The 15790-nt window shown below is 52.9% G+C and overlaps 3 protein-coding genes across 5 annotated transcripts in view; 2 read left to right on the top strand and 1 right to left on the bottom strand.

Moving 5' to 3' along the window:
* LOC126959764 (peptidyl-prolyl cis-trans isomerase A-like) overlaps positions 1-15790 on the top strand; it is a 399629-nt gene that overhangs the window by 29140 nt on the left and 354699 nt on the right. The gene's annotated exons all lie outside the window — the stretch shown is intronic.
* The window catches only part of CHURC1 (churchill domain containing 1), a 476524-nt gene that overhangs the window by 284004 nt on the left and 176730 nt on the right, over positions 1-15790 (top strand). The window lies entirely within an intron of this gene.
* The window catches only part of SPTB (spectrin beta, erythrocytic), a 137183-nt gene that overhangs the window by 4308 nt on the left and 117085 nt on the right, over positions 1-15790 (bottom strand). For all 3 annotated transcript variants that reach the window (XM_050799238.1, XM_050799240.1, XM_050799239.1), the window contains exon 33: positions 2882-3138. In XM_050799238.1, coding sequence (XP_050655195.1) covers positions 2882-3138 — 257 coding nt within the window. The remainder of the gene's footprint in view (positions 1-2881; positions 3139-15790) is intronic.

Genomic DNA, 15790 nt, shown 5'->3' with positions numbered 1-15790 from the left:
TGAAAATACAAAAATTAGCTGGGCTTGCTGGTGCATGCCTGCAGTCCCAGCTACTCAGGAGACTGAGACAGGAGAATCGCTTGAACCCGGGAGGTGGAGGTTGCAGTGAGCTGAGATCCCGACACTGCACTTCAGCCTGGGTGACAGAGATGAGACTCCGTGTCAAAAAAAAATATAAAAAATTTATATATAATATATAAATATATATTAAATATATATGTTATATATGTGTGTATATATACATATGTGTATGCATATATACATGTATATATGTGTATATATACATATGTGTATGCATATATACATGTATATATGTGTGTATATATATGTATGCACATACACATGTATAATATATGTATATATGTATATATAAATGTTATATATGTAATATGTATATATTATAAATGTAATATAATATATAAATGTTATATATAATATATAAATATAATATATAATATAAACATATATAATATTTATATATTATATATATATTTTTAGGCTGAGCCTCTGTCACTCAGGCTGGAATGCAATAGCCCGATCTCAGCTCACTGCAACCTATACCTCCCAGGTTCAAGCGATTTTCTTGCCTCAGCCTCCCAAGTAGCTGGGACTACAGGCACAAGCCACAGCTAATTTTTGTATTTTTAGTAGAGATGGGGTTTCACCACATTGGCCAGGCTGGTTTTGAACTCCTGACCTCAGGTGATCCACCTGCCTCGGCCTCCCAACGTGCTGGGATTACAGTCCTGAGCCACCACGCCTGGCCCATATCCTCAAATATTTCTTAAAATAATTTTGAGTAGCTATGTGGAAACCTATCACAATCCCTTTATTGATGAACCTTATAATACTGGAAAATTTGCCCATAATTTAAATAGCAATGTGATGAACATTCTTACACATAAATCTGTGCCTGTAATTCTGATCTTACCTTGAAGTACACTTACAGAAGTGGAACTATTACGTTTTAAGACCAACAGTAAAAAATTAACTTTTGAAGTATTTCTACATCCATTAGCGTATTTGATTCTCACTACAGAACTGTGAAGGAATGAACAGGTTTTTGTGTCGGTGATTGTTTTTTGTTTTGATGAGATGTGCCAAGCATACTAAACTTTTTAAAGGAGCAAATTTTACAAATAGGGCTCATGTCAGCCAGGCGAGGTGGCTCACGCCTATAATCCCAGCACTTTGGAAGGCTGAGGTGGGCGGATCACGAGGTCATGAGTTCGAGACCAGACTGACCAACATGGTAAAACCCTGTCTCTACTAAAAATACCAAAAAAAACCCAAAACAAAACAAAATAAAAATACAAATTAGCCAGGTGTGGTGGCACATGCCTGTAATCCCCGCTACTCAGGAGGCTGTGGCAGAAGAATCACTTGAACCCGGGAGGCGGGGGTTGCAGTGAGCCAATATTGAGCCACTTCACTGGAGCCAGGGTGACAGAGTGAGACTCTGTCTAAAAAAAAAAAAACGAACAAACAAAAAAACAAATTGGGCTCATGTCAACTGGCATGTTTGGTGAGAGCATCAAATTCATAACTGAAGAGGTGGGCTGGCCCGAGCCTCTTCATTCACACATGGGAAGCATGTTGCTACATTTCTACAGTAACAGACTCTGTTTCCTCCTCCTCTTCATCCTCCTCTGTCCCCATCTTCTCCTCTCCCTCTTCTCCCCCCTTACTTTTGAGGGCAGGAAGGTGGGGAAACTAGTAGAGCACATAGGGAGGAAGTTCTGGAAGGTCAGAGAGAGAAACTGACCATGCAAAGCTGGCTGAAAAGCCATTTTACGAAGCCCCATTTCTCACTCCGCGCTCAGGGATCTTTCCTCTAGCAGAAAGGCAGTTACTAAGAAGGAACTGGGTCTTTGGAGAAAGAGCTTGCCTTGAACAAATGACTTAACCTTTCTGAGACTCTGTTTTCCCCACGGAAAAGAGAAACATCAATGTCACAGGATTGTTGCGAAGATGTTATCAGTCCTAACATAATGCCTAGCATATAGTAGGTGCTCAGTAAATGTTAGTTTCTCTTTTCCGGGTAGACTGTCCATTTAAGCAACAAATAAACCTTTTCAGGGCAACTGGGCCCCCAAATGGTTCCTTTTTGGAATTTGGAATCCCTTTCGTGAGTCCCCCAGATACACCCTGCATGCTCATGCTGCCAGCTGTCCCTGGGAATACGGCTGGCTTCAACCTCCTGGTGCTGCCCTATTTTCCTGGGACCCTGGACGGCTGCTAGAAAGAGGAGGCCCCCAGGGGCCCCAGACAGAGACAGCCCTAGATAGACCAAACCCAAGGGCATGACTGTTTCAGGGTCAGGAAAGGACACAACCTTTGAGTCAGTTCCTTGGGGTCATAGAGTCACCAAATGACAGCACTGGAAGGGACCTCTGGGAGGCAATAGGCCATGCCCTATCCCCATCACTCCCATTTTACAGCTGAGGACACTGAGGCCTAGAATGGTAAAAAGTGGGGCTCGAACAAGGATGTTGTTAGTGCCAAGACCTACCTAACCTTTAGAGCTACCTATCCCTAGCCCTGGGATAACAGGATAATAATAGCTAGTGTTCACCAAGTGTGTTCACCTACTGTGTGCCAGGAACAGTATCTGTAGTGAAAAGACATACTGTTCTCATCATCCTCTCCTTCCAAATAGGGAAACCGATTTAAAGAGGTTGAGTAACTTGCATGAAGACATAAGATTTGAACTCAGGACCAGAACTGGAGATGAGCTTTCCCATCATGCCAAGTAGCCCTTGGGGCTGGCCCAGAGGGGGTGCCCAGGAGCTCTCACAGGCCGAGGCAGAGGCTCTGCTGGCAGAGAGATCCCTGGGAGCTGTCCAACCTCCCCTCAGCCAGCAGCCTCTCCCGTGCTCACCTGTTGGAAGCCTTCTTGTTGGGCCCCTCCAGGTCATGCTTGCGGCCCAGGTAGCCTTCCATCTGCACACTGTGCCCATGGTCCCGCGGGGCTAGCAGCGTTGCAGGCTCATCACCCTCACTCAGAGGCGTATCTAGGACCTTAAAGAGGGGCTCCGTGGCGGGTCTCTCGTCCCCAGCAGATTTCTGCCCATCCTCGTGCTGCCCCGGCGGTGGTGGCTGCTGCAGGTTCTGAGGCCACGTTCCCTCTTCTTCCCCCTGCTCAGGGCATAGGGAGGAGCACACCTTTCTGAGGACTCTGGCCTAGAGATGGCTGTTCTCAGCAAAACTGGGAGGTCAGCAGCCACCCTCCCCGCACTCCCAAGCCTACTTCCTTTCTACTCCCACCTCCTGGCTCACCCTGGTTCTCCCACAACCTGCTATGGGTGCCCACTTGCTTCTCTACTCTGCCTGTGCTTCTGGCTCCATTTCCACCCATTCTTCCTTCAGAGAGCTGCACGGTGGCCCCCTCTCTCCAATGTAACATAGCAATGGAAGGTTCTCAGAGTGAGCCAAAGAGGCCTGAGTGATTATTTCATTAAAGGGGTGTGAGGGAGGGCAGGTTCCAATGCTGTTGGCAAAGCTCTGGCCCCTCTCCTTGCTGCAGCCAGACACTCATATGAGGAAAATTCTGCTGCTAAGACAAGTTCGACAACCACTTGTAGTAGAATGTTGAATGGGAACTCTTCTGGTACCTTCAAATTGTGCCTAAAGCCCTAAAACTAAGGGTACCAGGTCCTAAGTCTGCCCCCGCCACCTTACAAAGGGAGAACCCAGACCCTCCCTGGCCAACAGGTCTAACAGGTCCTCTCTCCATCATTGGGTGAGAACTTTTTGGACAGGGCAGTGGTTCCTAACCCTGGCTGCCTTCCGCAATCACCTCAGGTGCTTTTAAAAGAAACACTCTCAGGCTCCATCTCAAGATGCTGAGTTAACTGGCCTGGGGGTCGGCACATTGGTATTTCTTACTAAGCATTTCATGGGACCTAATGCGCAGCAGCTGAGAATTCCCCTCGTAAGGAGGCACTGCCTTGGGGAACTTCTGTGGTCTTTACCTCCCTGCACCTCCCTGTGGAGACTTGGGGATCCCTGGCCCCTGCCCAAGTCAAGGGCGGGGCCTCCAATGGTGCCACTCACTGTATGACGTACAGGTGCCCACGAGAAGGGAAGCTGACCTGCCATTCCCTGGCTGGGTGTCTCCTTATGCTAGACCTTGCTGATCTGCCCTTTTGCCTGTTGGGGCAGCAGGGAGCGGCTTCCCATTGCCAGGTGGGACAAGAACGGGTGGATCTCCTCCGTGCCAAGTGAGCACCAAGGAAGGCAGCCTTGCTGGAGCCATCTGGCCAGGACCCAGTCCCAAAGGCCTGACTGCTAAACACCTTTCAGCAAGAGGTAGGAAGGCCCCCAAGCAGCTGGATGCCTGAAGCACCAAGGACATCTTTAGCCAGGAGGTAAGAAAAGGAAGTCCTTTTTCTGCTCCCTCCTCCCCGCCCCAACAACTGAAGACAGAGGTCCAGAAGAGTGCAGGGGAGGAGCGGGAAGGAGCCAGGAGAGAGCAAACCATGTTCTCCCTGGTCTGGGTTCTTCAGACTGTGGGGCAAACCCGAAACAGGGGATGGAGGATGGGAGGATGTGGGCCCCATGTTGGACATCAGATTGAAGCTTTAAACTGAAACAACTGGGTAGACTTTTTATCCACTGAAAGTGACCAGGGTCTGCCTGAGGTGGCCTTAGGAATGGGAAGGGGGACTCAATGGAGACGCTGGAAGGCAGTGGTTGCAAGAAAGATAAAACTGGTCATGTTTGTATCTCATCAAATTAGGACCGTTCAGTAAACAGGTTACATGTTAGGATTCCAGTGAGATTTCATTTAAAGAAAGGGGTTTGTGGCTGGGAAAGTTTGGAAACCACTGACCTAGTCTAACGCTTTCGGTCTATAATGAGAAAACCAATGCTCAGAGAGGTCGATGACTTGCCCAAGGTTATACTTGCCCAAGGTTATAGAGGTCATATCTATCAGAGTAGGCAGATAGATATGAGTAGGAGGGGGAGCCCCTGAGAAAGGGAGGTCTGGAAAGTCTCACACCCCGGAGACCACCCAAAACATTCACGCTAGATATGAGCAGAGAGGAGGGGAAATATCTATGCAGGAAGGAATGCCGCAAGACACCCCTTAAGACGCCCAGTCACCACTCACTCTGCAGTTAACCTGTGGGAATGTAGCCAGCTGCACGCTAAGGAGGGAAAGAAGGCAAAGGAGAAATTCCTACGAGATATGCAGGTGCAATAAATACCAATATACACCCTTCCTGGAGTGGCAGTAATTAGCAACGTCACCATTCGGTAGGATTCGTATCCGACACCCGCCCCTGCAGGTTCATCAGCAGACAGTAAGGGGAAGTCCCACAAACCTGGGGCAGGAACTAGGTGGGGCGAAAAGATGGAGACATAAGACAGAGGCAGGGAATTAGACAAAGGGAGAGACTTGAGACAGAGGCAGGAACTTAAAGTGTGTGTGGAGGAACTTAAAAACCGCAAGGCAGAACTCTCGAGTTGCTGGGTCATCTTCTGAGCAGCCTGCTCTGCCTCATCTTTCAGAGTGTACTGTCTCTGCTGCTACCTCACTCTTGCTCTGAATACTGCTGCTTCCCAAGCAGACCCACTGGTTCCTCTCTTGGAGTCTACTTCAATAAACTCCCAGGCCGGGCGCAGTGGCTCACGCCTGTAATCCCAGAACTTTGGGAGGCCGAGGCAGGCGGATCACGAGGTCAGGAGATGGAGACCATCCTGGCTAACACAGTGAAACCCCGTCTCTACTAAAAATACAATAAATTAGCTGGGCGTTGTGGCACGTGCCTGTAGTCCCAGCTACTCGGGAGGCTGAGGCAGGAGAATCACTTGAACCCGGGAGGCAGAGGTTGCAGTCAGTGAGCCGAGATCACACCACTGCAGTCCAGCCTGGGAGACAGAGTGAGACTCTGTCACAAAATAAATAAATAAATAAACAAATAAAATTGCTGCTCTTTATTTTCCTTCATAAACCTTTTGCTTACATTACTACTTGGTCTCTTGGCTGAATTCTTCCAAGTAAGACCAAGAATTGAGGACTCCGCATTTCCTGGTAACAACAAGGTTAACAGGTATAGGAGGCGGTTTGGAACATGCACTCCCAAAATGGACAGACCTGAGCTTTTATCCCACCTTTATGGTGTTCATCTTTTCCCACCTTAGTGGCCCCTGAGGGTTGTGGGCAGGCCACTCTTCTCTCTATGCATCTGGCAGCCTTTGGACCCTAGACTGTTTGCAATGAGCCAGCATTGACCATAAGGATCTGGAGGCCCAAAAGCACTGCCTGGATCACCGTAGCAGGGAGGAAGAGCAGGAGAGGCAGGGATGGGACTGGAAGCCTGGATTGGGGTCCTTCTGTGGATCCTGCACTCTGACTTGGGTATGCATCTGGGGAGGGCCTGCTTTTCCTCCAAGAGGGGTGGGAGTAGGTTCCAGAGGAGGGGACATGGGCTGCACTGTTGCTCCTGCTACCATCAGTGCTCTCCCTGCCCTTGGGTCTCAGAGAAGCAGCCACGGCAGATATAGGGAGGGAAGCTTGCCAGACCCTCTCAGCCATGTTCGCCCCTCTCACCCAGGCTCTGCTCTCCTGGGACTGGTTTTGCTAGAGACCTCTGTGTCCACATTTTCTTCCTATACTTCCATTCCATTTTCCTCCCTTTAGAAAACTGTCCTCTGAAAATAGAGATGGACTTTGCCAGGGCTGACTCCCAACTTAATCCCATCTTTCTTCTGTTTCCTCTTAATGGGTGCCTGGCCCACATTCCTTGGCAGGGACATTCAGAGGCCATGCCAGTGCAATCAAAACTTATATGACCGGGGCACAGGTTGGCTTTGGAAAATGGGAGTTTCCAATGTATGCAAAGATTCATTTGGCGTTCCTGACTGCTCCTGTAGAGACAATTTTAAATGCATCCTGTCCTCTCCACCCTGAAGGCCAAGGCCAAGAATGAGGGTGAGAGATGAAGGAACTGGGCTTTGGCAGGGCTTCCCTTCCTCTCTGGGAGAGGGGAGCGGACACAGGTGAGAAAGGTGGGGTATAATGAAGGTGGGTACAGAAGACGGGGGAGAGGCTTTGGGGACAATCCTTTCATCCCTTCCTCAGCTCCCAGGAGTCTGGCCAACTCCCTGGAGGGGTACAAGGAGGAGGAACCAAGAGGGGCTGGGGTGAGGGAAGAAGGAGGACAGGGATTTCTAGAAGGCCCTGTGAGCAGAGACACCAATGAGCTCTCAGACGGAGCTGGCCCCTTCCCTCAGCCCTCTTCCTGCTCTCCCATCCGGGACCACCAGCAGAGGGCCTCATAAGAAGCCCACCCCTTCCCAGGTGTTGGGTCAGACAGGTCTGGAGTGAGAGTCCCTTGAATTCCATCTGGGGGAAGGGAGAGAACCTTCCTGACTCAGTTAGTGGGAGTGAGCCCGTGACCTACTTCACAGGTGGTTTGCAGCCTTTAAAAGTGAGGTCATGTCTGTAAATGTTGGCTCTCTTATGATCCTTCACCCCTCCCTATCCACCCCTGCCTCCCTGGGGCTTTGCTGAGCAATTATTGTGGCCAGTGTCCTGTGGGGCTAGTGTAAGGATCTCAAAAACCCTCTTGTTCCTGGAGTAGTGGATGCTCAGGACTGAGAAATGGGGAAAGGGAATCTCAGCCATTGGCAGGCAAGGCCTCAGCCCCTCCTTTCTCGGCCATTTTCGGTTGGAACATTCTGAGGCTTGAGACAGGAAGGGGAAACCATGCGAACAGGTAAGCAGTGCAGAAGGGCCTGAGGCCCCACCCCTTTAGGGCAGTGCAGAAGTGGCCTGAGGCCCTGCCTCAATGCTTGGAGTGGGGCACTGAGGTGGAGGGGCCCCAGAAGCCAAAAGCAGAGGTCCCCAGGTCTGGCCCAAGACAACAGCGTGCTGCTGAGTGGAAGGCTCTGGTAATTCACAAGCGGATTTTACAAAGACCTCACAGCTTTGTCAAGAAAAGACTTTGAGGAAGGTTGTATGTAGATACATATCCAAGAGGTCAAATCCTTTTCTGAAGCAGGACCATTTTTAAAAAAGTTACTCTTGGGGTTCCCATCTGCCCAGGGAAAGTGCTCAAACAACAGAGAGCAGGCTGGAGGGACGGCCAGATGCTGCTGGCAGGCTCCTTTCTTGGGGGAGGGGAGGTGTGGGAGCCTGACACAGCCCTGCAAGCATGTGAGTGTGTATGTAAAGATCTTTTGCAATTCATAAGAGATAAGGAATTTCTCTGGGGCCTTTTATTTCTAGCCATTCCTCTGGGAAGGGTATGTAGGTAGAATCAACAATGGGGGCCTTATCAGGGAAGCCGGTGGGGGAGGCTGGGGATGGGGTAGATGAAGCTCCTGTGAGAAAAGAGATTCTCAGAATTCTAGAGCTGGAAAGAGGCCTTGGGGTCATGGGATTCAGCCCTTCCTATCTCAGATAGGAAAACTGGGTTCCGGAAAAGCTCAGTGATGGCTGAGATTAGAGCACACAGCAAGTTAGTAGCAGAGCTGGGGCAAGAATCCATGGCCCTGCTTCCCTATCCACACAATGCCTCTCAAATTGGAAAGGGCACCGCAGGTGGTGCAGGAAGGCAGGGAGCCAAGTAGCTGGGCAGGGACCCACCCGTGAGCCCCTGGCTGCGAACCTGCAGTGGGAGGCCTGTGGTCCTGTTGGCTCAGCCCTGCCTCTTTCTAGGCCAGATCCATCAAGGACCTCCCAGCTGACCAGCTGAACCATCCAGCCATGCCAACTGTGGGCCCTGGGTCAGGCTAGCAGCGTGCTTTGGCAGGCGGACCCACCTCCCCTGAGCCTTAGGGCTAATAAGAGGGGATGAGGTGAGGGTTCTCTGGCTGCCCCCCTGTAAGTAGGCCATGGTCTTAGGTGGGGACTGCCTTGACTGACAGGAGGTGGGATCTGGGGACAGAAAGGACCAGGAGAGTCAATGCTGGCTACTCATGTGGCTGAGGTGTGACTGAGGGACCGGCAGGTTCTACCCAAAGGCGCCACGTATGGTGGAGCTGATGTGAGATTCCCTTCCAACTCTGCTGTAAGGCAGGGGCTGTGCTGGAGTCCTCAGGCCATCAGGAAGATGCAGATTCCACCTGCACCACTGAGGGCTGTCACCCACCAGAGCAGGGGACACTCTGAAGGAGGACAGTCTGCTGCTTGGAAGAAATTCTGGGTGTCCAGCTGGGGGAAGCAAGGGAGTCTAGACCATAAGTGGAGGTGAAAGAGACTTGGGGAGCGGGCTGAATAAGGGAAGGCACTACCTTTAGTCCTCTGGTTTGGGGAATAGGCAGGGGGAAGTGTCTGAGCTGTGTGTACTGGCTGTGGGATCGTAATGTCAAAGGAGAGCAGGGGACAGGCAGCATCGGTTGCTGGTTGACAGGGATCAGTGGAAAAGAGGGCACAGCCCTTTTGGGGCCTCACAGGATTGTAGTCAAACCAATATGGAGAGGCCACAGGCTCCCAATGGGTGGGGGATGACCATCTCCGGGTCTTTGCAGTCTTGCAAAGTCAAGCAGGAGTCTGTGTAAGCTTGACTTTTTAGTGTCCTGCCTTGCTAGGAAACTGGCTTGGGTGGGGGAGGTAGGGGGTTGGGGTCTCCACAGAGGATGTGCAAAACAGGCCAGGGACATGGGCAGATGGGTAAACGTCTTCTCTGGGCCAAAGGAGGTGAAGGTGTATGTCCAAGCTCAGCCAGCAGGTGGCGCAGGGGACTGCACACAGACGACAAACTCCTCAGGCTCCCAGGAGAAACACAACCTGGCTGGGGACCACAGGGTCTTTCAGAGGTTCTGAAGATGCTCAGCGAACCCGGATGCATTTACAAGCAAAGAACACAGGCAACAAGGTCTCTCTAAAGGTAACGCCAATGAGAACTAGGGCCTGAGGATGCACCCCAGAAACAGACTGACTGCAGCAATGGGATGCATCGTGCCATGACTGAATTCATGTTAGAATTCACATGCTTTTAAGAGATGAAGGACTGAGGTAGGGGATGGAGGAAAATGAAGGGACTTAAATGATCACCTACTAGGTACCAGCTACTCTACCTACATCGTCTCTTCCAATCCTCCCAGCCTCTCTACAAGGCAGGTAGTTATTACCCCCCGTGTTACAGACGAGGGAAACTGGGGGTCATAAAGAATGAGTGACCTGTCCATAGTCACACATTAGTGAAGAACGTTGAAGATGCAGGTCTGTCTGGCACCAAACTCTGTGTTCTTACTAAATCCTGCTGCAAGAGGGGAGACCTGTATCCTCACTCCAGAGGAAAGCACCTGTCTGATGGGGTTTGCAGTCTACATGAGATGACCTTGGCTTATGCAAAACACATGGCTGATTGACAGAGGCAGCATAATCATGCCAGAGCTGGAAGAGGGGCTTGGGGCCAAACAAGACCCCCTGCTAGATGCCTTAGGCAACCAAAGAGTGCTGGTGACTGTGGGGTGCAGGGAGCAGGCAGCCAAGAAGTGTTGCCCTCGCCCAATGTCTGATGTCTCAGCTCTTGTCCTCTGGGTGAGAAGGGCTGTCACTGGGTGGGTTGGAAAGGCTGTTCAGAAGACAGTTGTTTGCAAGAAAAGAAAAAGAAATTGTTTGTTGAGCTGAGGGCAGCCAAACAGATGAAGAGATGGCAACTTAAGGTAGGCAGAGACAGATGCCTTAAAGGAGAAAGCAGAGGCTGTTGCTGAACAGGGGGAAAGAACCAGGGCGGGGAGCTGAGGCTGGGATGCATGGTGAGGAGTCCCCTGGATTGCAGGCCAAGGGATGGGGAGGGGCTCTTATGGGAAGTTGGGTAGGAAAGCAGTCCAGTGCAACACTGCACCCCAGAGTCCAGCTGTCTGAGACGGCAACTGGGGGGCCTGGCCAAGATGGCAGGAAGGGATGTAGGGCAGAAGGGCACCCGGTAAAGCAAATGGAGGGGAAGGGGAATGGCAGTGTGCAGGGGAGGAGAAACCTGGTCCACTGTCACCAGGGCGTGAGAAGAGAATGAGGCTTCCTCAGGAGCTGTCTTCACCATGCCCACCACCTGTGTGACCTCTTCAGGTCCCTGCCCTGGAGGAGCTGATGACTGCTTAGTCGCTCAGTGGTCCTGAGCCAGCCACTCAGCATTTGAAAGACTAGAGAGAGCTAGAAGACACTGACTCCCCCATCGATATCTGCCACCCAGTGGTCACGTCGTCCACTTCAAACCCATTTCTGAGATGCCTCCAATGTTTACTGAGTCTCATCCTGAGGCCATCAGTATCTAGGATGTTCTGAAACACAGCCTGAAAGAAATAATTTAGGAAGAGTCTTTAGAGCAGAGGGGCCAGGAATATTAAATCTGACCACAGCAAAGAGAAAGGGACATGCCCAGCAGCGGGCAGGTGTCCAGAAAGAGCCTACAGCAGGTTTCTCCACGGAGACAGGCGCAGTGCCAGAGTGTAGGCAGACACACCCCTGCCACACTGACTCAGGCACACTGGGTAGACAGGAACACGCCCAGGTTTTGGGGAAAACTGACGTTGTTTCCAGCTGGGTCTGCCCATTACCAACAAACATAAGATTTGCATTCGCTGCAAAATGTCTGAAAGAGTAGCAGGAGGAGAAGGAAAGACTGGGAGAGCTTGTTCAGGCGAGAAGAAACACAGCTGCTGTCTCCACACCCACATCTCTTCCATCCAAGGACGTCAGAGCCCCACCGCTGGCCGCTGATTAAAGCTCCTGGCTGCCTGCCAGGGAGGCTGCTGCTGGGGGAGGTGCCCAGGTTGCCAAGGGGCAGCAGCAGCTGGAGCTAGCCAGCCAGACACCGGCCAAGAGGTGGTCCTGGCTGCAAGTCCAGTACCTGCTCAGCCCCTCATGTTCGTAAGTGCTGGTTACTTCCCTGAAGCCACATAAACCTTTAATTCTATGGGAATGGAGAAGCAAGGGACCTAGGAGTCTCAGCTTCCATGTTCAGCCCTAGCGAGATGCTCAGGCCCTTTCTCCATGGTCACTGGCTGCACAGGCGGTGCTGGAAGGCCTCGCGCAAGAAGGGCATCTGTGAGCTGCCTTTGGGGAAGACAGCTTTCCCTGACTTCCTGATGAGAAGGCTGATAATGAGGGGCACCCAGCAGCTGCTTTCTGGAGTGGCCTGGCATCCCGGGGTCCCTCTGCACTATAGCCTGGATCTAGCCTTGGGGCTTGGAGGCAGGCAGGGTATGTTTATCCCACACAGTGAGCCCTAGCAAAGGCGATTAGGAGCACCAATCCCTTTCAGGGACGTCACACATGGCGTCACCGCAGCCCTGCTGAGGGAGTTCTCAGAGCAGTTCCCGCTTCACTTCCCAAAACCAGAATCAGGCACAAGGGACAGGAAGATACGCAGGGCTGTGCACTGGGGATCTTTAGCCTGGGGGGACTTGCAGCATCTTCAATACCATTTCTTCTCCATGCAATCTGCCTCCTTCCCTCCCAGGAGAAAGCAGCCTCTCACCACACATGTTACACTGGGGCTTCTGAGGCACCCTGAGCCCGGGAGGTGGGGGATGCTCAGCAGGACCCCCAAGTCCTTCCCAGGGCCACAGCCCCAGGTGAAAGGGAGGTGCTCAGTCTTGAGCAGGTCTGCCTGCTCACTGCCGAGGGTTTCCTGGCAGACCTGGGCCTCCTTCAGGGCACTATCCTGACCGTAGCAGAGGTGCAGCCCCGCCTCTACTCCCCCACAGGGACAAAGGCAAACACCCTAGCCCTTTACTTCTTCTTTCCCATCTCCCGTCTTACACCAGTGGGTACCTGAGACCAGCTGGGTACCATAGCACTAAGCACCAGGCAAGAGGAAAGTGGTGAAAACTACTTCTCCCAGCCCCTCCCTATAATTTGCTAAATTGCTGACATACAGGAATGTTCCAGACTTTCGGTAATTCTCCAGAGAAGGCTTTATAAGAGCATGGAGACTCAGGGGATTAGGTGGTTTATCTAAAATCATGCAGGAAGTTTCCAACAGAATTGAGGACTAGAACCCAGATGTCCTGACTTCCCCTCCAGCAGTTTTGTCTTTTGTGAGTGAGGTCTCGTTTCTTCTGCCTGGCCTCCTATGCACTTACCTTTATGAACGTATTGGCCTTTACCAGAACACGCTCTAATGTGAAAAGGCAAGAGGTGAGGGAAGGTGGTGGGACCGTGCAGTGATGTGCTTGAGAAAGAGGCTGATGTGTGGGATGGCAGCTCCAGTCACCATGTGCACACACACACAGGGAAGGGTAGGACTGGGGAGGGGTGCCGCCCTGTGGTGTGCAGCTGTCCAGACAGGAGCAGGGGTGCCTGGTCCACTCCCATCAGTTCCCCCCAGCAGGAAGCCGACATGCACAGTGAGGGGTTGTACATGAAGCAACACCGCATGGATCTATTCTATAGGGCACTGACACCAGACCACACACAGAGGACCAGCAGGAGAGCCACCGTCCCCCAGGCCTATCCCAGAGGGGAGGCGCAGCCATTGGTCATTGCTCCCTGGGAGAGGCCTGCGGTTCTGTGAAGGGGTAGTCCCGGCCAGGCAGGCTGGAGGGACCGGCCGTTGGGCTTGCGAGGACTCTTCCAGAGCCAGGTTGGGCTTTCCCAACAGGCTGTGTCCTCCTCTTTCTCGCATCGAATTCGGATGGCGTATTAGGAGGGCCTAATACCTCTGAGGTTCATGGATCCCCATGAAAACTTAACAAAGGGCTCAGAAGACAGCAGCATCAGGAAATCTGTGCATGAGGCCTTGGGTCTGGTGTTGAGTCACCATCTGGTTTCTTTCCGGCACCGGGCACAGTCCAGTCTTCTCATCTGCTGGAGTGGCTGGCTCTCCGGAAGGGGTCTCGAATGTGGGCTCACTCCTTCCCCCAAAGAGATCATCAGGTCCAAACAGGTTTTATTCCCCCCAACCCGGTGACGTTCAGGTGTTGGCTGGAGGCGGCTCTGATGCACAAGTAATTACATTTGCACGGACACACATGACACAGACAATGGATGGAGTCGCTCTGGTGCTCACCGAGGAGCCCGCACACCGGGACACTGCCACATGCAGACACACAGGGACGCACGGCAGAAGCAGGCGGGGGCAGGGCGCAGGGACAGCCCCAGCCCGTGTACGCAGTCTATGCCGGGCCCCCAAAGTTTGCTCTCCTTCCGGCAGGGGCTGTTGCTGGGAAAAAGGGGCTGGGACGCAGTCCACCACAGACAGGGAAGCGAGACCCCTCATGCCACACCTGGAGCTTCAGAGGGAACTTCTGGGAGAGACCCTTCAGCAGGAGCCCAGCAGTGCCCTCTGCTGGGCATGGTGGGCTGGTGCAGCTATGAAAGGGAGGCCTCTGGCCAGGCTGGAGGCCACAGAGGGGTGTGTGTGGGGGGTGAGGGGGAACGGGGGGGGGGGGGGGGGGGGGGGGGGGAGGGGGGGGGGGGGGGGGGGGGGGGGGGGGGGGGGGGGGGGGGGGGGGGGGGGGGGGGGGGGGGGGGGGGGGGGGGGGGGGGGGGGGGGGGGGGGGGGGGGGGGAGAACGGGGGCAGGGGGAGTTGGGGAGGGCATCTCCCTCAGATGGTGAGAAGAGTTGAAAAAGGGAGGCCTCACTGTTTGTACATGTTTCTGGGGGTGACTGGTGTACCAGAAACTTCCATCTGGAATGCCTGTCTTCCTAACCTCACCCCCAGGTTCAGGCAGGCTCACCGGGCACCTGGAGAGGTAGACTGCAGGAAGGATCTGTGGCTCCCTTGACCCCCGGTGCATCCTGCCACAGCGGGGACATGCAGGGGGAAGCCATGCAAGCCGTGTGCTGAATTCTTGCTTTCTTCTCGGTCAGCTGCTCCCCAGAGCAGTTCCCTAAGCCTGGGTGACAGCCTCCCAACCTCCCTGCACAGACCCCATGGGGTCCTAAGGGGCCTGCTCCAGGTAAGGTTCTGAGGCACATGCCCTAGGCCTCTGGTAGCTGCTGTCTTGGGCTCTCCCTGTCCCTTGAGCCAGGCCTCTGGCTCATCCTCCTTTCCTACAAGTTGGGGGGATGACCCCTGTTACTCAAAGCCCTGGGATTCTCTTCAATTTTGCAGACTTCCTTCAAGTCTGTTCTTGTCCCAGAACCAGCTCCATATCCAGACTCACTGACCCACAGGCCTCAGGCGAGGTCGGTGGAAAGAGGAGAGGGCTCTGCATAGGGGGAAGGAATAGCCTACAAGGATGGGCAGCCCCACTTCACTACCGAAGATGCCCGCAGTGGGGCAGGTGGGATGGGACAGTCGAGTGGTGTGTGTCTGTGTGTGAGTGCGGGTGTGCGTACGGGGGGGTGTGATGTGTGTGTGCGTGTGTGTGGGGGGGGGGTTGTGGTGTGTGCATGTGGGTGTGTGGGGTGTGGTGTGTGTACGAGTGTGTACGTGTGTGTGGGGGGGTGTGGTGTGTGTACGTGTGTGTGGATGTGTATGGGTGTGGTGTGTATGTGTACGTGTGTGGGGGGTGTGGTGTGTGTGCATGTGGGTGGGTGTGGTGTGTGTATATGTGTATTGCGTGTGGGTGTGAGTGGATGTGTGGGGGTGTGGTGTGTATGAGCGTGTGCGTGTGTGGGTGGGAGTGTGGATGTGTGTGTGGGTTGCGGTGTGTGTGTATGAGTGTGTATGTGTGTGTATGAGTGTGTGTGGGGGTGTGGTGTGTGCATATGAGTGTATATGTGTGTATGAGTGTGTGGGGGTGTATGTGTATGGAGGATGTGGTGTATGTGTACGTGTGTGGGAGTGTGAGTGTAGTTGTGTGGGGTGTGGTGTGTGTATGAGTGTGTATGTGTGTGTATGAGTGTGTGTGGGGGTGCGGTGTGTGCATATGAGTGTGTAT

Source organism: Macaca thibetana, chromosome 7 (genome assembly GCF_024542745.1).
Source record: "Macaca thibetana thibetana isolate TM-01 chromosome 7, ASM2454274v1, whole genome shotgun sequence".
Taxonomy (NCBI): domain Eukaryota; kingdom Metazoa; phylum Chordata; class Mammalia; order Primates; family Cercopithecidae; genus Macaca; species Macaca thibetana.
Note: the sequence above shows the minus strand (reverse complement) of the source record. Positions and strands in the feature narration are given on the sequence as shown.